General features: G+C 41.0%; 2 protein-coding genes across 3 annotated transcripts in view; both read left to right on the top strand.

Annotated features, from left to right (window-relative positions):
* Positions 1-9,543, top strand: part of LOC127950468 (adenylate cyclase type 1-like) — a 50,622-nt gene extending 41,079 nt beyond the window's left edge. The window contains exons 9-20 of the mRNA XM_052547550.1: positions 50-244; positions 1,784-1,881; positions 2,385-2,469; positions 2,855-2,944; positions 3,242-3,501; positions 3,615-3,741; positions 4,397-4,513; positions 4,591-4,737; positions 4,929-5,027; positions 5,110-5,224; positions 5,359-5,483; positions 5,687-9,543. Of these exons, the coding sequence (XP_052403510.1) occupies positions 50-244; positions 1,784-1,881; positions 2,385-2,469; positions 2,855-2,944; positions 3,242-3,501; positions 3,615-3,741; positions 4,397-4,513; positions 4,591-4,737; positions 4,929-5,027; positions 5,110-5,224; positions 5,359-5,483; positions 5,687-5,926 (1,698 nt within the window). The 3' untranslated portion in view covers positions 5,927-9,543. The remainder of the gene's footprint in view (positions 1-49; positions 245-1,783; positions 1,882-2,384; positions 2,470-2,854; positions 2,945-3,241; positions 3,502-3,614; positions 3,742-4,396; positions 4,514-4,590; positions 4,738-4,928; positions 5,028-5,109; positions 5,225-5,358; positions 5,484-5,686) is intronic.
* Positions 9,544-10,805: 1,262 nt separating this feature from the next.
* On the top strand, positions 10,806-16,061 carry LOC127950456 (insulin-like growth factor-binding protein 1). Of its 2 annotated transcripts, none has more exons than XM_052547533.1 (7): positions 10,806-10,869; positions 11,417-11,629; positions 12,049-12,271; positions 12,507-13,877; positions 14,248-14,390; positions 15,149-15,277; positions 15,349-16,061. In XM_052547533.1, the coding sequence occupies exons 4-7, from the start codon at positions 13,196-13,198 to the stop codon at positions 15,466-15,468; spliced, it is 1,074 nt and encodes a 357-aa protein (XP_052403493.1). In that variant the 5' UTR covers positions 10,806-10,869; positions 11,417-11,629; positions 12,049-12,271; positions 12,507-13,195; the 3' UTR covers positions 15,469-16,061. The 2 variants fall into 2 exon arrangements, with proteins under 2 accessions (XP_052403493.1, XP_052403492.1); XM_052547532.1 differs by having other exon boundaries at positions 11,994-12,271.
* The last annotated feature ends 9,066 nt before the right edge of the window (positions 16,062-25,127 follow it).

Here is a 25,127-nt window from a genome sequence, read left to right as displayed (position 1 = left end):
CTCTCACAGCCTCATCATGTGGTCATGTGATCATGTCTGTGATTGGCAGAGGAGGTTGCTGCGCTTGGTGCCGGAGAAGCTCAGGAACCGGACCTCCACGACGGCTAACACGACCCAGAGCAGCCCGGGGACACGGGTCAACCGCTACATCAGCCGTCTGATCGAGGCCCGGCAGACGGAGTCCCACACATCTGACCTGCACTACCTCACGCTCACCTACAGAGACCCGGAGCGAGAGCGCAGGGTGAGAGTCCTGTGCTGAGCTTAACCTGGAGTTACTGTGGTAAACAGGCCTGGTTTTGACCCCAGTGTATGAAGCACTGATGATTTGTGACCACAGAGCATTGTGTTAGCAGCGCAAAAGGTTGTGGGTTCAATTCCCAGGGAACACACATACTGGTGAAAAAAATGTATAGCCTGAATGCACTGTAAGTCACTTTGGATAAATGCATCTGCTAAATGTGTAATCATACAGTAGATGGCCAACCAAAAAGAGCTTTCTGCGGCCACGAGTGCAAAGTGCATTTGCAGCTTTTGACCACTGAGTGGCGCTTTAACCACAAGTTACCAAACAAACGCATCAAAGCACATTTTCACAAATAGACGCCAGTTTTGCCTCACCGATGTGTTTCATTTGACGGCTTCAGTCACGGAAAATGAAAGAAAAACACTGTAGTTAAAATATTTAATATTCAAAGATGAAAGTTTAGTACTTATGAAGTTATGTACGTTTCTTAGAACGAATTCAAGCAGGATAAATGTCAAGCCTGTGAGCCTGTGCTTATATCATCTCTAAGCTGCACAGTATTACACCATATTTTAGATTCGACACATTTAATAGGTGTGCCGTATTATTTATATAATATGAATTATGTGTTATATTATTCTAAAGAAATTGTGGTTTACTTTGCATCGAGCATTAAAAGTGGTAGCCTATTTTAGTGAGCTAGGCTACATGGATTAATATGCAAAATGTCAATATTCTCACATATTAGGCCTATATTTAAATTTATATTTTAAAATCCCTTTAATAAAACAACATGCATTTTTGTCATGCACTAATTTTGTTATTCGTTACTTTTCCGTTATTTTATCAAATAACTTATTGGGGAAAATACATCTGTCTGTACTCTGATTAAGAAATGGTTGCGTGTTTTATAAATTATTTCCTTCATTTTAGTAAAATGTGAGGCACTGTATAATTTTGCTCCCATTATTCAGGCCTAGTTAAAACTAATTAAAATGATTTCAACATTAAAATCCTGAATGGACTGATGAGTTGTTCATGTGTGTTTGATTAGGGTTGAAACTGAACTCTGCAGGTCTGTGGCTCTCTAGGACCGAACTTGCCTACCCCTGGGTTAGGACATCCCGGCTAAATGTTTTGGTTCAGAACAAAATATTTGTTTCTGATTAGTGAGTAAAGTTATTTTTAGGTGTGCAGAACATTCCCATCTACAGTGTTTGAACTGTAGGTTATAAAGTTTTTGTATGGGTTTTTAAAAGTTTTTTACAACAAAAAACAAAACAAAAACAAAAACAACAACATCATAAAATGTAAAAACAAGCTCCCTGCAATATTCTGGAAAGGTTGGTTTTAGGTCAAAATTAAAAGAAGCTCCTGAGAATGTTCCCAGAACATCCCTTTTTGGTTCCCCAAAAATAACCATATGTGAATGTTGGCTGGGATGAGCGTGTGTATTTGATCAGCTGTAAGAGCTCAGGGTTGTTCAGCAGTGTAAGCTGTGTGTGTTTGAGTGTGTTGTGTGCTGTGTTTCTCCAGTATCATCAGCTGAATGACGAGTACTTCACCGGCGCTGTGCTTCTGTCTCTCGTCCTCACGGCTCTGATCGCCATCCTCTACCTGCTCATCATGCCTCAGTACGTCCCTCCATCACACCGAGGAGAATAAAAACAACACCCACAACATACACCAGACAGTGATATCCTAGAGAATGCAGTGTTTCAGACATTCAAACCGTAGTTTGTAGAGGATTGCCTTTTATTTTTTATCCATGTTTTGAAAGAAAGAAAAACTGAATTGCATGATGTGAAGTAATAATTTGGAAGAGAAAAAAGTCTGAATTTTTAGATATAAATTTGCTTATTACAACTTTTTAATTTGTATTCCATTGCATGATGTAAACTAAAAAATCTGAGAAAAGTCAGAATTGCATGACAAAAATCACACTTTATATATTTATTTAATAATTAATTCAACTCTAAAAATGTTCAATCGCACAGTGATACTGAAGCCAGATAGTTTGACTAAAGATGAATAATGTGTGTTCATGCTGATGTGTGGACGTTCCTATTGAGAGTTGGAGTGAGATGAGCAGGCGTCCTCGTCACACAGCGTGTTGACTGTTATCATCTGTTCTCAGGCGGAGGCTCGTGTTGGTGCTGCTGGTCTTCTGCATCTGTTTCCTGGTCGTGTGCATCATGTACCTGCACATCTCTAGAGTTCAGGTAAGATCACTCAACACCATCATGTGTCATCTTCAGTGTCACCTCATTTTAGATTCCCTCTCCTCTGAAAGGGAGTATACTAACTATGCAGAAGCAATAATATCTGTGAGCACGTCTCTTCATCACTGATGTTTCACTGTGTGTCTTCAGTGAATCCTGACACTGGGTTTTTAACACCAAAAGGTTTGTTTTGGAGCATGCTCTTAGTAAATCTGGCCATAAATATGTTAACATTTGCAAATATTAAGATTTCCTTAGCATGTACTGTGGTAAAAGTTTTTATTTGATTTTATTTCATTGTATATTTTTTTCAGAAGCTGACTAATTCCTATCTGTAAGCTGATCTTCCACTGTGCGAGTCGTCATTAATCTCTGTGTGTGTCAGTGTTTTCCAGGGTGCCTCAGCGTACGGATCCGCACCGTCCTGTGTGTGTCTATAGTGCTCTTAATACACGCCGTGGCCCAGGCCTGTGTGGTAATCACTCTAACATCACTTTACTGGAGCTGAACCTGCTGCATACTCAGAACCTAGAGTTAAACTGCTGCTCTCGTCTGTCCTGAGGCACTATTTACCTCTTTAATACTGTAAAGCTGCATTGTAAAAAGTGCAATATAAATAATGGTGACTTGACTTAACATTAGTGCTCAGGTTCAGTTAATCCAGACTGAAGTATCACAGAGATTCACAACACATGAAATATCTTGATGAGCGCAGTTTTCTTTTCATTCTCAGTGCATTAAACCCATCTCTGTGTGTGTGTGTGTGTGTCAGGTGGGCTGCATGCCGTGGCTCTGGCCGTCTAACTCCACACACTCCATCGTGATCATCGATGTGTCCGCAGGGCTGAACTGCACCATGGCGGAGCTGCCGTGTGAAGGAGCGCCGTACGCCCTGCTGTGCTGCATGCTGGGGACGCTGACCGTGGTGCTGTTCCTGCGAGTGTCCTGGCTGTCCAAACTCTTTCTGCTGCTGCTGCTGCTGCTGCTGTACATCACCGTGCTGGAGCTCAGCGGATTCAGACGCTCCTCGGGGTGAGACACACTCCACAGAGCACTGGATACACACACCATCACAACTACTATCAGTGAAAGATAAGCTCAGAACATAAGCCTTTCTCTGAGATGCTGTGTGTTTGTGTGTGCAGGACGGTGTTGATGAGCGCTCGCGGTCTGGAGCCCATCCTCTCTCTGCTGCTGTTCTCCACCGCTCTCGCCCTTCACTCCAGACTGATGGAGCTCAAGCTGCGCCTGGACTTCCTCTGGGCCACACAGGTACAGGAGAACATCACCGAACCTGATACTGCAGTCACACTCATCCTCTGTAGGGTCGCTGGGACATTAAAATGTTTGAATCTTTTTGAAAAGAAGTCTCTTCTGCTTACCAAGACTGTAATCATTGATCAAACATGCTGTAAAAACCAGGGTATTATAGTTGAAACAAAAAATGAACAGGTTGGTATAGAGTGATAGAAAATACAGTTTGTACAGCATAACAACCATTACGCCAAGGAGAGTCCTCATAAACCATAAGAACCAACATGTGTGTGTGTGTGAGTGTGTGTGTGTTTGTGTGTGTGAGAGTGTGTGTGTGAGTGTGTGTGTGTGTGTGTGTGTGTATCATATCAGGACTCAACTCTGTATAATGACATGGGGATGACACAGGTATTACAAGGAGAGTGTGACTTATGAGCACATAACCCATGTCCCCATTTCTCAAAACACTTATAAATCATACAGAATGAGTTTTTTTGAGAAAGTAAAAATGCAGAAAGTTTCCTGTGAGGGTTAGGGTTAGGTGTAGGGTTGGTGAAGGGACATAGAATATACAGTTTGTACAGAATAAAAACCATTACACCTATGGGATGAACACACTTTACACAAAAACAAACATGTGTGTGTGTGTGTGTGTGTGTGTGTGTGTGTTCAGGCGGAGGAGGAGAGAGATGGCATGGAGAAAGTTAAACTGGACAACAAGAGGATCCTGTTCAACCTGCTGCCGGTTCACGTGGCTCAACACTTCCTGCTGTCTAACCCCAGAGACATGGTGAGAGTTCGCCGCAGCGCTGTGTGACGTGATGTGTGTCATGAACACGAGCTGACGGTGTGCTTCTGGTGTTACAGGATCTGTATTACCAGTCCTACGCTCAGGTTGGTGTTCTGTTCGCTTCCATCCCCAACTTTAATGACTTCTACATCGAGCTGGATGGAAACAACATGGGTGTGGAGTGTCTGCGGCTGCTCAACGAGATCATCGCCGACTTCGACGAGGTCATTGCTCCTAAACATAGACTTAAAATTTAACTAAAAATTTACATGAAGCAGAAAATATACAAATATATTTTTTTCCAAAATATTACAAATTATAATACTATCTCAGTTATATTAAAATAATACTGTTTCGATTATTGCTTTTTTTATCTCAAGCAATGATGATCCAATCTATGTCCATTTCATTGCAGCTCCTGGATAAAGAGTGTTATAAAGACATTGAGAAGATCAAGACCATCGGCAGCACGTACATGGCAGCGGTGGGTTTGGTGCCCACCATCGGAACCAAGGTCAATAAACCAGCAACACAGGACACGATGAGAGTAATACATACAGAACATCTAAGAACAGCATTCGTTTACTCCTTTACAGGAAAAGAAATCCACATCAGAGCACCTGAGCACCATCGCAGACTTCGCCATCGAGATGTTTGACGTTCTGGATGAAATCAACTACCAGTCATATAATGACTTCGTCTTGAGAGTGGGTATGTTTCCACGCATGTACTGCTGTGTTTGACTCCGAACCTGTTTCTAGCTCTGTGTCGTCACGTCTTATTCTCAGTGAATACAGAAGCGGTGGTGGATGATGTTTTCTGATTATTTATTTCTGATTGTTCAGGTATTAATGTGGGTCCGGTGGTGGCTGGGGTCATCGGGGCCCGTCGGCCACAGTATGATATCTGGGGAAACACGGTGAACGTAGCCAGCCGCATGGACAGCACCGGAGAGCCTGGGAAGATACAGGTACGCCTAGATAATTCTGTGACTGTCGAAATATCACAATAATTCATACACTCTGTAATGCAAGTGATTGTTATTGCATTAGAAACATCCTTGTATACGTCTTAACTAGTTTTTTTTATTTTATTTTATTTTTTTCTATGCAATTTGATGCGATGCAAATGTGTATGTACAGTATATTGATTTGAGCATGGCTGATCTTCCAGGTGACGGAGGAAGTCAACCGTCTGCTTCAGAGCGACTATGATCTGGTGTGCCGTGGCAATGTCAGCGTGAAGGGCAAAGGTCAGATGCTCACATATTTCCTGGAGGGTAAAGCGCAGGACCCTGGGAGCCGAGCGCCGCATCACACCGGGGGCCTGGAGCGCAGGGTTCACGCCATCGCCCGCTCCAGCAGCACACACACCAAAGACGACGGTACCGTGTCCGTGGCCGGGTCAGCGTGAGAAGCAGCACTCCGGGGTCATGAAGCACCACCGCTAATGTGCCTATGCTAAGAGAAGAACAGGAGGTCAAGGGGGGGATGTAGGACCAATCATCTGCAGGAGGAAAGAATTAACCCTCTTCCCTTTATTCAGGAACACCTATGTTCACTTCCATAATGTACTTTATGCAATAATTTTTTACTTAATATACTAAAAAATGATTCTTTAGTGCTTCTTATTATAAACTTAAGGTCATCTAAGTGTACTCTACTGTGCTATTTTGGGACACTATGAATATGAACTAAAATGTGCTTTTAACATAGTGGGCCCTATTTTAACGATCTAAATGCAAAGTGTAAAGTGCATGGCGCAGGTGCACTCAGGCCGTCCAAATCCACTTCTGCTATTTTAACGACGCAAAAGCAGTCCGTGTGCCGGGGCATAACGTTCAATAAACCAATCAGAGTGTCATCTCCAATTCTTCCTATTTAAATGGCGGAATATGTTGGCGTAAAAGCTGAACGAAGAAACCGATCTGCTCATGTGCGAAGTTAAAGCGCTCGAGCAGATCATCTACCGGACAAGCAGGAATCCACCAAATCTTTCCGAGGTGAAGAAGTTATAGGATGAAGTAGAATTTAATTCATTATTATAAGTAGTAATAGGCTGAATTGCAAATAGGTAGCCTAATTCTAATACACGCAATGTCTGTATTTTTAATCATTTTTGTATTTATGTAGCCTACACAATAATATTCTTTTACACTGTAATCCTTTTGTTTTTAATTTTTGGCATGTTTGTGTGATGTGCATCCCTGTGTGTAATAAGCAAAGTTAGTGCACACTGTGGACCCGCCCAGACGTGCATTTTCTACCAACACGCTCTTTAAATAACAAAAAAATATTGTGCCATTGACTTTAGACTTCAGAGTTTTGAGTTGGTTTGAGTTGGTCTATGGCACAGTCTATTTTCAGCTCCTTAAAATAGAAAAGCGCCTGAACACACCTCTTTTTAAGCATTGCATTGTTTAATGCATTTGCTAATTAAACGACGTGGCTCTGGACAGGAAAATGCGAACGGCGCCGGACTGAAACTAGCTAACACACTTGCACTGCACCTTGCATCACATTGCGCCGGGTGTATGAAAGGTCCAGTATCTTTTTGTTTTATAAAAAATATATAATAATTTACCACTTGTAGTACAAGTGAACCATCTTTCATACACTAGTACACTCAAGTGTGACTAAATACAGTTTGTTTTTAAATACAGAGATGGTATGTTAAAAGCACATTCTAATTCATATTCATGGTGTTCCAAAATTGCAGTTATATCATATACTGACATTATATATCAATACACTATTTGTGTATATAGAACTAGAGAAATCAGGGAGTTTGATAACAGCTTTATCCTCATCATCATCCTCAGCTGTAGTCACACTGATAGACTGTCCTGACACTATAAATAACAACCTGATATTTATATTAATTTATAAAGTGGAGTCCAAATCATATGACACTGCACTGAAAAAGCTTCAGTTTCACATTCTCATGACTGAATACGCTGCTACGCTCGCTCGATGGCACCACGGGTTCACTTCAGCGGCGAGGGATCTTCGGCAGCACGTCCCACCTTCCTCCCGGGCTTCGGCACCAATGTAACAATGTTCTTTCATGGGAAGAAGGAGGCGGGAACTGGTGGACAAAAAAAGAAAAAAATGTAAATAATAAAAAAATAGACAAAGCAGCGCGGCAGCCCCTCACAGACGACTGCAACGCACAAACAAAATCAAAACTAAATTAAAATCCAGGTCTGGTCCTCTCTCTCCTGTTTTATATCCTTCCATCTCCTCCATGGGACTCGAGATCGGTGGTGGGTCGAGCAGGTGTCGCTCATTTCCAATCACTCCACCGGCCTCGCACCATTCCCACAGCTCTCAGCCCCGCCCCACTCGTCACAGAGATGTAGTTAGCTTTTGTCAGCTGCTGATTTATTAAACAATGTTTCTTTGCAGATTTAAACTATATTTTGTGTCTTAGACTGTCAGTGTGGTGTCAGGCATGTGGACCCCACTGTGTGTGTGTGCTGTGATAAAGTGTGTGATTAACAGGGACAAACCTCAACGTGCTGAATATGTGCCAATGAAATTAAATCTCAGTCTGAAGTGTGAAGCCTTGCTCTCAGTTGTTGAAGCTCTAAGACTGGCAAGAGCAGAATCCAAATCTTCAGTACTTATCTTGCTTGATCTGTCCGCTGCTTTTGACACAGTTAACCACCAGATCCTCCTATCAACCCTACTGGCAAAAGGCATCTCAGGAACAACACTTCAATGGTTTGAGTCTTACCTATCAGATAGGTTCTTCAAAGTATCTTGGAGAGGTGAGGTGTCCAAGTCTCAACATCTAACTACTGGGGTGCCTCAGGGCTCAGTTCTTGGACCACTTCTCTTCTCTGTCTACATGGCATCATTAGGTTCTGTCATTCAGAAACATGGCTTTTCATACCACTGCTATGCTGATGACACTCAACTCTACCTCTCATTCCATCCTGATGATCCGACGGTAACTACTCGCATCTTCATACTTGCTGGATGAAGGACCATCACCTTCAACTCAACCTTGCCAAGACAGAACTGCTTCTGGTTCCAGCAAACCCGTTGTTTCATCAAGTTAGGCACATCAACCATAACTTGTTCAAAAACAGCTAGAAGCCTTGGAGTTATGATTGATGATCAGCTGACTTTCTCAGACCACATTGCTAAAACTGTCCGATCCTGCAGATTTGCTTTATTCAACATCAAGAAGATCTTGTTTATTGTGTTGTTTATTATTTAAAAGCCCTTGTTCCATGCACTGCGTTTAAGGTAACAGAGACATGTTATAGCATTTGTATCATTGCTCTCTTGTTTTTGATTGCTTCCATTGTCCTAATTTGTAAGTCGCTTTGGATAAAAGCATCTGCTAAATGACTAAATGTAAATGTAGGTGTATTGATTGGATCTGATTTTGTCATCAGCACTCACCGTAATAATAACAGTGTGACATGACTGACACGATCAAATACTCTGTGCACAAGAGGACTTCACTCATGAATGTGTGGTGTGTTTCTGGGGCTTCTACCTGAGCCAGGCGGATGGTTTGATGTTAAAGAGGTCAGTAATGTGTAGTCTATGTGGGCACAAGAGTACAGTGACCATCTACTGACACTGAGGTCAACAACCCGTCCACGAGGAAAACACTCACACACAGTGTATAGATCTCTGTAGACTGGTGTGTGTTTACAAGCACAAACTCATTCTCTGATTCTGTACATTTCTGAGACTGTTTGTGAGGAGAAACAATGACTCTTTTTATATTTCTATGGCAGATGTTTATTTTCATTCTGATGTTTTGAATCATGATGCTTTTCTTCTTCAGGGTATGAATCGATCTCTCAGTCGCTCTCTGTACTGTCGAAACAGTATTCTTGCCTTATTTGACACGCTTGTGGTGCTTAAAGTCATTTGCCTTTTAGCTCTTTGATATACAGAAGTGTATTTGTAAATACAGCGATGAATGATATACTGTCCTTTGTACAGTGTAAACCTGAGCAAAACAAGTTTGTAATAAAGAAAGTATTAAAGTACAACTGTTCTCAACTTTTGACCATTGTATTTGTATTTTTTATGTGCTGATGCTCATAAAAGGGGTGGGGGGGCGTTCTTTGAGGTCCCAGTCCAGTCCAGCAATCCTAAACCTCGAGGTCTCTCTGGAGTTCCCCTAGTCACTTGTTCTGTCCTGGTCCTGTCTTGATCTTCTCCTCGAGCTCAATTTGGTCATCTGCTCTGCATTAATGTCAGGGATTCTTCTGCTAGTCATTAGATAACATCCTTCCACATTCCTAATGAGAACATGATCAGTGGTTTTTAATCCTGTGCCTTGTCCAAATACCCACACATGGGCTCTTGGTCACTTGAGAGTGTGTTTGCGTGCGACAGGAAGTGAGCGTGCAAGACTTTCCAGATCTTAAAAACTCCAAAGCGCATTGCCCTTAACACACACTACATCCACACTATCTCCGGAGCGGTATTCAAGGCTTAGTGTATCCCATCATGCATCATGCTGTGGAAATAAATTTAAAAAAAACTTTTTGCCAAGATTGCGAGAGGTCACGAAACCTTTCCATTTTTTGTTAAATATTAATAATAATTAGGTATTACTTATGAATTGGTAGTAAAACAAAGTGCTACACGTTTTTTGCTTAATTATTTATTTTGTACAACATTTGGAACTGCTTTTTATCATTTAATTCAAAACACCACAAATTAAAATGGTCATGTTATAGAGACCACTGAAAAGACATTTAGAATTAAAATTAAAGTAAAGCTATGTAAACACTTGCATTTTTACAGTACTATAAGTGCATCCTATCAGGTGATGAACAGTTCTACACACACTTGTGGTCTTCATGCTCACTTGAACACTTGGTCAAATACAGGAAACACATCACAGAAGTAGTCTAGTGCAGAGACGAGTGAGTATTTGGACAAGGCTCCGGTCTGCATTATTTGACACACTCAGATCAGTTCATGGAGATGAGACTTAGGTCTCTGCAGAGCAGAAGTGGGCGTTTATAACCTTGTGGGTGTTTTCAAACTGCTGGGTGTTTCTAAATCATGCAATCAAAATGATCCCCCTTACCCAACCCCACCCCCTAAACCTAACATCACTATGACTTCAGCCAATCAGGTATCATGTGCAAGAACACCCTGATCTGGTAACTCCCATTACTTTCCTGCAGAGAGATGTTCTTGAGATGGAGACTCTCCTAACGAGCTGAGGATCTAAATCAGGTGTGTCTTATAAGAGAGACATGTGTTCCCAGGAACAGAGTTAAGAACCACTGCACTAAATCAGAAATGATCATGCTGTGATGTTGCAGATATTTGTGTCCTGTAGCACAGAAGCTCTCATAAGTAGCACAGGTGTATATTTGTAGCAATAGTCAAAAAATAAATAAATAAATAAAAATAACAACCTCTTCTTAATCAAAATTATAATTTTTTTATTTTATGCCAAAAATCATTAGGATATTAAGTAAAGATCATGTTCCATGAAGATAGTTTGTCAATTTCCTACCATAAATATATAAAAACTGATTAGTAATATGCATTGCTAAGAACTTAATTTGAACAACTTTAAAGATGAATTTCTCATTATTTAGATTGTTTTGCTCCCTCAAGATTCCAGATTTTCAGATAGTTGTATCTCAGACAAATATTGTCCTCCGAACAAACCACACATCAATGGAGAGATCATTTATTCAGCTCCAGATGATGCATAGATCTCAATTTCGAAAAACTGACACTTAAGACTGGTTTTGTGCTCCAGGGTCACATTTAATTAGATTCTGCATGCATTATTAAATTTGAAATGAATACAGAAGAAAAGGCTATTTGTAAATGTATCTTGTGTCAGTCATCAAAAGCATGTACACAGTCCTGACTCACCTGTGTGTTTTCCTTCATCCAGGCCAGTGGACGCAGTGTTTCTTCTTCTGTCTGCATCTGATGATGTCCCCAGGTGACCACGGTCATCAGGTGATGTCAGGTGATGTGTGTTAGTAGCAGGTAACAGAGTAACCTACAGCACATCCAGGATCTGTGTGGCCTGGTGGAAAAGTATCTCTGGATTATCTCAACTGTTTCTTCTAGACAGAAGCAAGATTAGACAGAGAGCAATCCGGTCAGTGATTTATACAAGCCTCCATGCTAAAACTAGAACCTTTTTATGTGCCAAGTTCTCAGAAATGCACTTTTTGTTTTCACTGTGGTTTTGAAATGCTTTTATAACATTTTTAAGAAAATGTTGCACAACCCTCTTAACTGAGCTTCATTTGCCGAGTCATAAATAGCTCTTTTCCTTCAAATCACTTTTTGTGCATGCTGTGTTTTAGGCATCTTTCAAGTAGTTGCAGCACATGACTTTGAGTCTGCAACATTATTATTATCTTTTTTATTCTATTTTTTCAAGAATTAAAAATAAATGATTATGCCAATAATGAATTCTATCATTCTCAGGAATTTAACTTTTAATTTGATAATTTCAGGACAGTCATTTCACCCTGAAGTTTTTGACTTTATCCATCTGCTCCGTGGCTAAAGGAGGTTCTTGTTGAAGAACAGACTCGCGGTGTTCTTCATGAGCTCCTTACACACCATCTCAGAGCTGGTGGAGCCTGACGAGTCTCTGGAGCTGGTGTCTGGAGCTCAGAGCATCCATCAGACCAGCACAGACTGGAGTTTAACCCTCGAAGAGCTTCGAGTGCCTACCAGACACCATGATAGACAGACAACTAAACGAACAAGCAAGTCACCGTCTCATAAGGTGAAGAGTTTAAAACCAGCTGCGCTATTCATATAGAAACACACGTAACCCAACGGTAACAGCTTCACCTCTGTTAGTGTACACGCTGTACAGCAATATCTAGGGGTTAAAAAGCTTAGCCAAATGCTGTGAGGAATAATATTTGTAAAAGTTTATAGTAGAATGTATGTATTTCCTCTGGTCTTGTGCTATCATGGCATGGTCCTGGTTTGATGGTTGACTCCGTGTCTCACAGATGAATCTGTCTCCGTGGCTGGTGAATCTGATGCGAGACATCGAGGAGGCCACGACACACGAGCTGACCGTTGAGTGAACATCCCTCAGACAGTGAGCTTCTGCACATCTTCAGCGCTCTCGACACCTGAGGTCATCGTTGGTGTTTTTTTTTTTTTTAAATGCCTTTTTCTGAAGTTGAATTCTCCATCTCCGGGGGTCTGTTTTTGTTCTTCTTGCACAATCTATGGCTGGACTAGTGTGGGTGGGATGTAAATGATTTGCTCGTGGCGTGTGCGTATAGGCAGCGATGGACCTAAAGCGATCCTGAACAACATCCGCCGTGTTTGTTCCAGCAGGCAAACAAAGCTTGATTTCATAAGATATGCTTACCATTAAAGCTTGATTTAATTAATGCTTCTGGAGTCACAATCCTGTAGTGTCTGAAAAACTGACTTGAACTATTGGTTGACCTCCAAAGTGTCCAAAGTTGAACTAATACTACACCAGGAACTCTTAATAACTGCTCAGGCACCTGAAGATAAACATGTTATGATGGCGGAAGACCTCAGATTAACCCGTCCTGTTATGCAATGACCACATGACCTTGTTTTTGTGACCCAACTCAAAGTGTGGTCAAACACATGGTTGAGATATGCTCGCATAACTCCTGCTGTGTGACCAGCAAATGTGTGTTTACACGCTACGTTAATGTTATATATGCTCAGAAATCCGACTACAAGAGCTGTCACTGGGATGAAACATTTTCAAAAGATACACCTTGGTACATTACTAAGCCCTAAAGGTGCGTATTACTGTAGTTACATTTTAGCACTTGTTTCACCTCCTCAGAGAGTGCAGATGATAAACAGCAGCATCATGAACCTGTTTCTGGTGAAACCGGTCACAGATGTTGAGTCATCTAGAGTAAATATTGATGTCTGCGCAACCAGAGCAAACCTGTGCTCCTCTGAGGTCATCGTGTCAGGGTATAAAGCCCAGCACACACGCAGCGAGAGCAGATCTGACACACAGCAGCACACCTCTGCTTCTGCTATGAGAAGGCTGTGTGTGTTTGTGTTGTTGGTGAGCGTCCTCGTCTGTCCGGCGGATCTTTCTCCGGTCATCGGGTCTGAACCCATCCGCTGCGCTCCATGCTCTCGTGAGCAGCTGGACTCCTGCCCCACCGTGTCCTCGGACTGTCCAGAGGTGCTGCGAGAGCCGGGCTGTGGATGCTGTATGTCCTGTGCGCTGAAGAAAGGAGAGTCCTGCGGTGTTTATACGGCTCCCTGCGGCGCTGGCCTGCGCTGTGTCCCGAGACCCGGTGACCCACGGCCGCTGCACGCTCTGACCCGCGGACACGCCGTCTGCACCGAGGACGACCCGACAGCAGGTGCGTTCTCATCAGCCAGTACATTTACATGGACACATATATTCAGATTTTATCACCATCAAGACACTACTCTGATTAAGAAGCTACCATGTCAACAGATTTTTGATTACCTCAATCCGGCTGAAGTCATACTCAGAGTAAACACAATATGTGGAGGATTAATATTTCCGTCGCATTATTGAAGTGCAGTATAGACTTGATCACACCTTAATCACACGAGTACTGTCATGTAGGACTTTTCACTGTATTTTGTGACCGCATACACACGTGGCAGGGGTCAACCGTTTGACGGTTGGATTCAGCAACTCCGTCATATATATCAAAATTGAGTATTTACGATGGTGATAGAGGACTCATGTGTTGTCTCTAGATGAGCTGGACATCACGTCTGACCAGGGCTCCCTGCTTCAGCTGCTGGGGCTCCACCGGTCTCTGGACGCGCAGGACGCAGCGGAGGCTCAGGAGAGCATCAAGGCCAAAGTCAACGCCATCCAGAAGAAACTGATCCCACAGGTACTGAAACCAGCAGATCCAGTAATGCTCCAGGAACAGCCTCACATGCACGGTTCAGTTTCTGAGTCATATGTAAAATGTTCATCCATTTGAATTACACCGTTTTAAAATACACCAATAAATTTAAATGTTACCTTTTGCCACAGGGTTACTACAGTTAACTACCACTAATATCTAATATAAACTACAATAAAAAAAACTGAAACCGAAATAAAAAAATAACTATAGACATTTTAAAACAACAAAACATAATAAAAATGACAAAAACTAAATTACTTTAAAATGTATTTGTTTATTAAATGTAATTCAAATATTGAATATCTATAGTTATATATTAACATAGCACTGTTTAATCAGTCATACAAAAAATATGGCTTATGGTTTATTATTAATCTTTAAAATATATAAAGTTTTTAAATCATATTTAATATATATAAAGTATATATATATAATATAAATTCATTTATTCATTTGTTAAGAATCAACAAATGTTCATTGTGAGGTCAATTAGCTACAATGTATGAGATGGAAACAAATTTGATTTATTGATGATAAATATATAAACCTGGTTATTGTGTATTTTAAGACTATTCAGTTCATTAGTACTATTACAGAACTCAGTGCTGAAGAAATAAGTCTCTGTTACTCCAGATTGTTGGATATCTAATTCAGATACACAGATCTTGAGTGTTGGCCTGATATATCTAAGTGTACTGGCCATCTGTGATTGGTTGACTCGTGCTGTGTTTGTGATTTAGGGTCCGTGTCACACTGAGCTGCGAGCGTCTCTGAATCTGATCACTGAAGCCCAGCAGACGTTAGGAGAGAAGTTCACCAGCTTCTACCTGCCCAACTGTGACCAGCACGGGTTCTTCAAGACCAAACAGGTGTGTGTGTGTCCCGACTGACCCGACCTGAGCTGAAACAGCACACTAACTCTCCTCTGTCTGTCTGTCAGTGTGAGACGTCTCTGGTGGGCCAGCCCCCCCGCTGCTGGTGTGTGTCGTCCTGGAACGGGAAGAGAATCCATGAGGATCTGGCGTCTGAGTCCCAGTGTCCTCAGGAGCTCACGCACTGAACCAAACTGCAACCACTTCACTCATGTACCATATTTATTATGTATATGGCTCTTACCTAATTAATATTTCTGAACTAGTTTTTGACCGAATTCTACCAGAATGAATGAAACAGACACTAGAAAACATGATGTTTTTCAAACTCCACCTCAGCGAGATCCAGATCTGGAACTTGACAAACTCAGATTAAATCTGTGCTCCACGATGACGTTTATTCAACAGTATGATATTTTACGACAAATCTGTGATTCTCTTTGTTCGCTGTGGTTTTTCCTGACCACTTTAGTTCCGTATAACCATTTTTGCACAGCATATGTCCAGAGTGAACCTATTTGGACATGGATAGTCTGTAAACAGTTTCATCGGTTTGTTTTCCGTAAACCCAGTTTTAATTGCTATTTTATTTGACTATGTGTTTAAAATAAGTTGTCTACCTCACTTTAGACATGATGTCTTTATGGACTCCCTGTATGCATTTCACATATTTAAGAGTGCTGCTCTATTTATTCTCAAACTATTAATTTATTGGATATAAATGTAATGTGTACATATAACCCCATGAGTTTATTTCAATAAAGTGTGAGATTGTACAGATTGCACAGGAGTTTTAATCTTTTTTTGGTATATTACACATTCATTCTGAAATACATATTAGATGGTCTAAGAAGATATGCACAACACAAGCATAAACTATTGTACCACTGCAATTATTTTAAAATTGTCAATACTATCAGATATTAATGAAAATATTGATGAAATCATTCCTTTCATTTCACCTGCTGTGAGTTCAGCAGTCGCAGTGGTCTCACAGTTTCTGAACATAAGTCATTGTGCAGTACACCTCATAAGACAGAAAACACAAAGATCACTGGATGAAATGATATTACCTTTCTGATCTCTAGTTCTAGACGTCCTGAGATAGAAACAGAAAAGCAAATGGAAAATAGTTTGCATAGCTGCTGCTTATAACATTTCAAGCTAAACATAGTCATGTGCATGGAGTGAGTTAATAAAACTACAGGTGACGGGGAAATTTTGGGCATTGTGATGACCTCAGGTTTATGGATGTTTTGATCTACTGAAGTATGTATTAACAAGGCTTCTGTTAGCTAATCCTGAAGTTAATTTGCTGTAGCATAAAGATTTCTGTTGATGAGGGGGCTCAGGATGTTTACTAATGTCCTGTTTCTCTGGAAGTTGATTAGAAGATCTGCTAACCCTCAGTCTCTCCAATCTGTTCCTCATAGTCACTCGTTACCATTATTATTACTCTCTGAAGATGAAGAGGCATAATATGTCCGTTTATTTCTCATTAGTTTTGCTGAGAAATTAATAGCAATAAAGGTAGATCTTTGCCAAGCTTCTTCTGATATCTCTCTCTCTCTCTCTCTCTCTCTCTCTTCTGATTTCTCTCTCTCTCTCTCTCTCTCTCTCTCTCTTGTGTGTGGATTGCATGCTGGGAGAAGAAATGGGGAGTCGGGTGTGAGAGTGGTATGCTTGAATTGGCTTTCAGGGTTAATATCTTTTGTTTTTCTATTTGTGTTTTTTTTTTGGGGGGGGGGTTAATTTATCACGTTTTTGGTTTATTATTTAGTTTATGAAAAACACTGGTATGTTTTCCTTTCATTATAAGGGAAGCCATGGCATCTCGTTCAGGTGAGGGAATGCTGCGGTTCTCTATCAGGAATGGATGTAAAGTTTTTTCGGATCAAGCAGTTACAGTAGAAGACATGCTAATACCAATAAGTTGGTCGGGCATGCAAATATGGTGTCGGTCTCTAGAATGAACAAGGCTGTGGTGGTGTTTTTTTTTAAAGATGAGAAACTCGTAAACAGCCTTGCTGAAAAAGGAATTGTTGTTTACGATACACTGCTGCAAGTAATGCATTTGTGTGCACCTGCTACTAAGGTCACCATTTCAAACGCGCCTACATTCATTTCTAATGAGCAAATTCAAAAAGAACTGATTCGTTTTGGAAAGGTTGCTGAATCCATTAAGATGGTTCTTCTCAGATGTAAAAATGCCATTTTAAAACATGTCTTTTCGAAGGCAAGTTTTCATGTTTTTAAATGCGCAGTCTGGGTCTGTGGATATCTAATTTCTTATTCAACACAGTGACGGTTCCTATATGATTTTTGCCCACTGTCATCTAGACCAGCACGCACCACCCCATCTGCCCCCTGGCTGTCCGAGGTTCTCCGTGAACATCGCTCTAAGCTCAGGGATGCAGAGAGGAAATGGCATAAATCAAGAAACTCTACAGACCTCAGTGTGTATCAGTCTCTCCTCTCTTCCTTATCTACAAATGTCTTCACTGCTAAAACATCATACTACCACAAAATAAATTTACAATTTAAGCCCTACGACTGGCAAAAGCAGCTTCCAAATCATTGGTATTCATCTTGCTGGATCTGTCTGTTGTTTCGGACACAGTTAAACACCAGATTCTACTGTCCACCCTCAGAAAGATGAGCATCTCTGGAACCGCACTCCTGTGGTTGAAGTCCTTCAGCATGTCTTGGAGGGGTGATGTTTCTAAGTCACAACAACTTGCTACTGGGGTTCCTCAAGGCTCAGTACCTGGACCACTTCTCTTCTCCATCTACATGATGTTGTTAGGATCTGTCATTCAGAAGCATGGCTTTTCTTATCACTGCTATACTGATGGCACTCAACTCTACTTCTCATTCCAGCCAGATAATCAGATGGAAGCTGCTCGCATTGCAGCCTGTCTGAGTGACATTTCTAGCTGGACGAATGACCATCACCTTCAGCTCAACCTTACTAAGACAGAACTGTTGGTGGTTCCAGCTAACCCATAATTTCAACTTCTCTATACAGCTGGGTTCGTCAACCATAACTCCTTCCAGGACATTTTCTTGTCTATCCTATTCTTGAAAAGAAAAAGGAAAAAAAAAAACCTAGCTATGGGTTCTGTGCTAGACTAACTGAGACTTGTCAGGAAACTAGTAATCCGGTTGTTGTTCTCTTGTTGGTTTGATTCCTTCTATTGTTCTCATTTGTAAGTCGCTTTGGATAAAAGCATCTGCTAAATGATTAAATTTAAATTTTGCAACGACAGATAGTTTACATTGTTTTGAATGTGTTGATTTGGGGCACAAGAAGTTCACATGTCTGCATAAGAAGCAATCAGAAAATGAAGACAGTGCTAGAAATGATGATGAGCAAACCGATCAAAGCAAAAATAATATATCCTCTATCGTATTCTACAACAAAAAAAATCTGAGTGCCTTGTTATCACTAGTTTTATTTTGATTTCCAGGGTCCACTATTTAGCTTATAGAGCATTATCATTGCCAGCGTGGTTGACGCAAATCCTGCTTGCATTGCTAATACACTATCCCCACACATTACCATTGCTTTACTTACTGTTACTTGCTTTAATTGCAGATGTATGTCTACCTTTGATTGCAGGTAAGGACTCGTGCGTGACGTGAAGGTGAGGCAGGCCTAGCTGAGAGACCGGAGAGCCACACTGGAAACCTCTCGGGCTGATGATCACAAGTCCGGGGTAAGTATATAGCGTGCTGCTAACAGTCCCACCACGTCTACTCCATGTGTTTCTCTGCACAGGCCCGGTGCATCCAGAATGCGATCTTCCCAGATGTCCTTCACTCCGGCGCTGGGACACCACAGACCCTGGGTGCATCCACAGCGGAGGATGTGAGCCAGGCCCTGGGCGATGACTTCTCCCCCTCCGGTCTTTGAGATCTCCACCCAGACACCGCTTCGCTCCCCTCCGCGAGACGGGACACAACGCTGTGATCATCGGAGACTCCATCGTCCAACACGTCCGTGACGTCCGTGCTACGTTAGCCGAAGGTAAAGTGCACACTTATTGTTTCCCTGGTGCTCGTGTTCTCGATGTTTCTCGATGCGCAGATACCCGCGATCCTGAAGGCGGACGAGAGACCCAGAGCTTGCACCCCCAGCAGAGTCGGAGCGGAGCTGCTCTCTGTCAACATCTCCAGGACACTTCGCTCCAGGTGACTAGTAAGTCAATTCTCAAATAACTATTATGATGACTTTTGTTCCACCCACTTAAATTATAGAAGTACTTGCACTGTCCAATCTATCAGACTGTGTCTGTTCCCCGAATAGTGAGGTCAAAATATAAATTGAATGTAGGATCTAGAAAAAATCTTATCGTGATTCAACCAAATAAAGTAAAATAAACTAACTTTTTTTATGTTTTTAGAATTGCATGGAAAAACAGTATGTCCAGCTATAGACAGGCCCTAAAAACTGCCAGGGATGAGCATATCCACAAACTCATTGAAAATAACCAAAATAAAATTAAGTCCCTTATTAAAAAAACGCAACTAGATCCTAGTGAACTGGCCAGTTATAGGCCCATTTCAAATCTTCCATTTATGTCAAAATGTTTTGAAAAAGTTGAGTCTGCTCAAATGAGCTCCTTCCTGCAAAAAATTAAAAAAAAACCTATATGAAGAAATTCAGTCAGGTTTTAGGCCCCACCATAGCACAGAAACTGTACTTGTTAAAATTACAAATGGCCTGCTTCTTGCGTCAGATCAAGGCTGCATCTCATTTCTAGTCTTACTTGATCTTAGTGCTGTGTTCGACACCATAGATCATGACATACTCATAAATCGATTACAAAACTATACAGGTATTCAAGGGCAGGCTCTAAGATGGTTTAGATCCTACCTGTCCGATCGCTACCATTTTGTTTATTTAAATGGGGAGTCATGTCATTTATCACCAACAACATATGGAGTGCCACAAGTATCTGTCCTAGGTCCTCTTCTATTTTCGAATATACATGTTGCCCCTTGGTAATATACGGAATTAGTTTGCCCTGTTATGCTGATGATACTCAACTATATATCTCAACGAGACCAAATGAAACTTTAAATTATCTATAAGTTAACAATGCGTTAAAAATGTAAAAGATTGAATGACCAATAATTTTCACCTGTTAAATTTGGATGGAGACAGAGATATTACTTATTAGACCAAAAAACACTACACAGAATCTTGTAGATTACAATCTGCAACTAGACGGATGTACTGTTACTTCCTCTACAGTCAGAAATCTGGGTGTTATATTAGACAGCAATTTGTCTTTTGAAAATCATATTTCCAATGTTACAAAAACTGCATTCTTCCATCTTAGAAACATTGCCAAGCTACGAAACATGTTATCTGTTTCTGATGCAGAAAAGATAGTTCATGCATTCATGACCTCTAGACTGGACTATTGTAATGCACTTCTAGGTGGTTGTCCTGCTTCGTCAATAAACAAGCTACAGGTCGTCCAAAATGCAGCAGCTAGAGTCCTTACCAGGTCAAGAAAATATGATCAGATTACCCCAATTTTACAGTCTCTGCACTGGCTACCTATTAAGTTCCGTATCAGTTACAAATTATCATTACTTGCCTATAAGGCCCTAAATGGTTTAGCTCCTGCGTACCTAACTAGCCTTCTACCACGCTACAACCCATCACGCACCCTAAGGTCACAAAACGCTGGACTTTTGGTCGTTCCTAGGATAGCAAAGTCCACTAAAGGAGGTAGAGCTTTCTCACATTTGGCTCCCAAACTCTGGAATAGCCTTCCTGATAATGTTCGGGGTTCAGACACACTCTCTCTGTTTAAATCTAGATTAAAAACGCATCTCTTTCGCCAAGCATTCGAAAAATACATTTCATAATTTGTGACTGCAGTTGTATCTGATCAAATGCACGTTCTTATTCTTTAGCTTGGGTTAAACTTATTAATTTTACTCTGGTGGAACAGCAGCTACGCTAATTATAAAGTATTGTTCAAAATAATAGCAGTACAATGTGACTAACCAGAATAATCAAGGTTTTTAGTATATTTTTTATTGCTACGTGGCAAACAAGTTACCAGTAGGTTCAGTAGATTGTCAGAAAACAAACAAGACCCAGCATTCATGATATGCACGCTCTTAAGGCTGTGCAATTGGGCAATTAGTTGAAAGGGGTGTGTTCAAAAAAATAGCAGTGTCTACCTTTGACTGTACAAACTCAAAACTATTTTGTACAAACATTTTTTTTTTTCTGGGATTTAGCAATCCTGTGAATCACTAAACTAATATTTAGTTGTATGACCACAGTTTTTGAAAACTGCTTGACATCTGTGTGGCATGGAGTCAACCAACTTGTGGCACCTCTCAGCTGTTATTCCACTCCATGATTCTTTAACAACATTCCACAATTCATTCACATTTCTTGGTTTTGCTTCAGAAACAGCATTTTTGATATCACCCCACAAGTTCTCAATTGGATTAAGGTCTGGAGATTGGGCTGGCCACTCCATAACATTAATTTTGTTGGTTTGGAACCAAGACTTTGCCCGTTTACTAGTGTGTTTTGGGTCATTGTCTTGTAGAAACAACCATTTCAAGGGCATGTCCTCTTCAGCATAGGGCAACATGACCTCTTCAAGTATTTTAACATATGCAAACTGATCCATGATCCCTGGTATGCGATAAATAGGCCCAACACCATAGTAGGAGAAACATGCCCATATCATGATGCTTGCACCTCCATGCTTCACTGTCTTCACTGTGTACTGTGGCTTGAATTCAGAGTTTGGGGGTCGTCTCACAAACTGCCTGTTGAAAATAGATTAGCTTCACACAGACGTCTTCTAACTGTCACAGTACTTACAGGTAACTCCAGACTGTCTTTGATCATCCTGGAGGTGATCATTGGCTGAGCCTTTGCCATTCTGGTTATTCTTCTATCCATTTTGATGGTTGTCTTCCGTTTTCTTCCACGTCTCTCTGGTTTTGCTCTCCATTTTAAGGCATTGGAGATCATTTTAGCTGAACAGCCTATCATTTTTTGCACCTCTTTATAGGTTTTCCCCTCTCTAATCAACTTTTTAATCAAAGTACGCTGTTCTTCTGAACAATGTCTTGAACGACCCATTTTCCTCAGCTTTCAAATGCATGTTCAACAAGTGTTGGCTTCATCCTTAAATAGGGGCCACCTGATTCACACCTGTTTCTTCACAAAATTGATGACCTCAGTGATTGAATGCCACACTGCTATTTTTTTGAACACACCCCTTTCAACTAATTCAACTAATTGCCCAATTGCACAGCCTTAAGAGCGTGCATATCATGAATGCTGGGTCTTGTTTGTTTTCTGACAATCTACTGAACCTACTGGTAACTTGTTTGCCACGTAGCAATAAAAAATATACGAAAAACCTTGATTATTCTGGTTAGTCACATTGTACTGCTATTATTTTGAACAATACTGTATCTCTATCTATTTCTCTGTTTTGCCACAAGCTACAGTCTGGATCCAGAACACCTGAGAAGTGATGATGCCAACCCCTCAGAGGACATTATTTCATATATTCATTGGATGTTCAATCACCTTTATTTATATAGTGCTTTAAACAAAATACATTGCGCCAAAGCACTGAACAACATTCATTTGGAAAACAGTGTCTCAATAATGCAAAATGATAGTTAAAGGCAGTTCATCATTGAATTCATTGATGTCATCTCTGTTCAGTTGAAATAGTGTCTGTTTTAATTTGCAATCAAGTCAACGATATCGCTGTAGATGAAGTGACCCCAACTAAGCAAGCCAGAGGCGACAGCGGCAAGGAACCGAAACTCCATCGGTGACAGAATGGAGAAAAAAACCTTGGGAGAAACCAGGCTCAGTTGGGGGGCCAGTTCTCCTCTGACCAGACGAAACCAGTAGTTCAATTCCAGACTGCAGCAAAGTCAGATTGTGCAGAAGAATCATCTGTTTCCTGTGGTCTTGTCCTGGTGCTCCTCTGAGACAAGGTCTTTACAGGGGATCTGTATCTGGGGCTCTAGTTGTCCTGGTCTCCGCTGTCTTTCAGGGCAGTAGAGGTCCTTTCTAGGTGCTGATCCACCATCTGGTCTGGATACGTACTGGATCCGGGTGACTGCAGTGACCCTCTGATCTGGACACAGACTGGATCTGGTGGCCACGGTGACCTCGGAACAAGAGAGAAGCAGACAAATATTAGCGTAGATGCCATTCTTCTTATGATGTAGAAAGTACGGTGTTATGTGAAGTGTTCCGGTTCCAGTTTACCTAATTAATGCAGCCTAAAAATCCTTTAACGGATTTGGATATTAAAAGCATATTAGTATGTTATGTGTATGCCAGGTTAAAGAGATGGGTCTTTAATCTAGATTTAAACTGCAAGAGTGTGTCTGCCTCCCGAACAATGTTAGGTAGGTTATTCCAGAGTTTAGGCGCCAAATAGGAAAAGGATCTGCCGCCCGCAGTTGATTTTGATATTCTAGGTATTATCAAATTGCCTGAGTTTTGAGAACGTAGCGGACGTAGAGGAGTATAATGTAAAAGGAGCTCATTCAAATACTGAGGTGCTAAACCATTCAGGGCTTTATAAGTAATAAGCAATATTTTAAAATCTATACGATGTTTGATAGGGAGCCAGTGCAGTGTGGACAGGACCGGGCTAATATGGTCATACTTCCTGGTTCTAGTAAGAACTCTTGCTGCTGCATTTTGGACTAGCTGTAGTTTGTTTACCAAGCGTGCAGAACAACCACCCAATAAAGCATTACAGTAGTCTAACCTTGAAGTCATAAATGCATGGATTAACATTTCTGCATTTGACATTGAGAGCATAGGCCGTAATTTAGATATATTTTTGAGATGGAAAAATGCAGTTTTACAAATGCTAGAAACGTGGCTTTCTAAGGAAAGATTGCGATCAAGTAGCACACCTAGGTTCCTAACTGATGACGAAGAATTGACAGAGCAACCATCAAGTCTTAGACAGTGTTCTAGGTTATTACAAGTAGAGTTTTTAGGCCCTATGATTAACACCTCTGTTTTTTCAGAATTTAGCAGTAAGAAATTACTCGTCATCCAATTTTTTATATCGACTATGCATTCCATTAGTTTTTCAAATTGGTGTGTTTCACCGGGCTGCGAGGAAATATAGAGCTGCGTATCATCAGCATAACAGTGAAAGCTAACACCATGTTTCCTGATGATATCTCCCAAGGGTAACATATAAAGCGTGAAGAGTAGCGGCCCTAGAACTGAGCCTTGAGGTACTCCATACTGCACTTGTGATCGATATGATACATCTTCATTCACTGCTACGAACTGATGGCGGTCATATAAGTACGATTTAAACCATGCTAATGCACTTCCACTGATGCCAACAAAGTGTTCAAGTCTATGCAAAAGAATGTTGTGGTCAATTGTGTCAAACGCAGCACTAAGATCCAATAAAACTAATAGAGAGATACACCCACGATCAGATGATAAGAGCAGATCATTTGTAACTCTAAGGAGAGCAGTTTCAGTACTATGATATGGTCTAAATCCTGACTGGAAATCCTCACATATACCATTTTTCTCTAAGAAGGAATATAATTGTGAGGATACCACCTTTTCTAGTATCTTGGACAGAAAAGGGAGATTCGAGATTGGTCTATAATTAACTAGTTCTCTGGGGTCAAGTTGTGGCTTTTTTATGAGAGGCTTAATAACAGCCAGTTTGAAGGTTTTGGGGACATGTCCTAATAACAATGAGGAATTAATAATAGTCAGAAGAGGACCTATGACTTCTGGAAGCACCTCTTTTAAGAGCTTAGATGGTATAGGGTCTAA

The sequence above is a fragment of the Carassius gibelio genome, chromosome B2 (genome assembly GCF_023724105.1).
Source record: "Carassius gibelio isolate Cgi1373 ecotype wild population from Czech Republic chromosome B2, carGib1.2-hapl.c, whole genome shotgun sequence".
Taxonomy (NCBI): domain Eukaryota; kingdom Metazoa; phylum Chordata; class Actinopteri; order Cypriniformes; family Cyprinidae; genus Carassius; species Carassius gibelio.
The sequence above is the reverse complement of the archived record's forward strand: the minus strand, read 5'-3'. Positions and strand labels throughout refer to the sequence as shown.

What these genes read in the sequence shown, in the direction of transcription:
- LOC127950456 (XM_052547533.1), top strand. Translation starts at nt 13,196, where the DNA reads ATGTTATATATGCTCAGAAATCCGACTACAAGAGCTGTCACTGGGATG. An exon ending in CGAGGACGACCCGACAGCAG is followed by an intron (nt 13,878 to 14,247) that starts GTGCGTTCTCAT and finishes TGTTGTCTCTAG; the next exon opens with ATGAGCTGGACATCACGTCT. An exon ending in AGAAGAAACTGATCCCACAG is followed by an intron (nt 14,391 to 15,148) that starts GTACTGAAACCA and finishes TTTGTGATTTAG; the next exon opens with GGTCCGTGTCACACTGAGCT.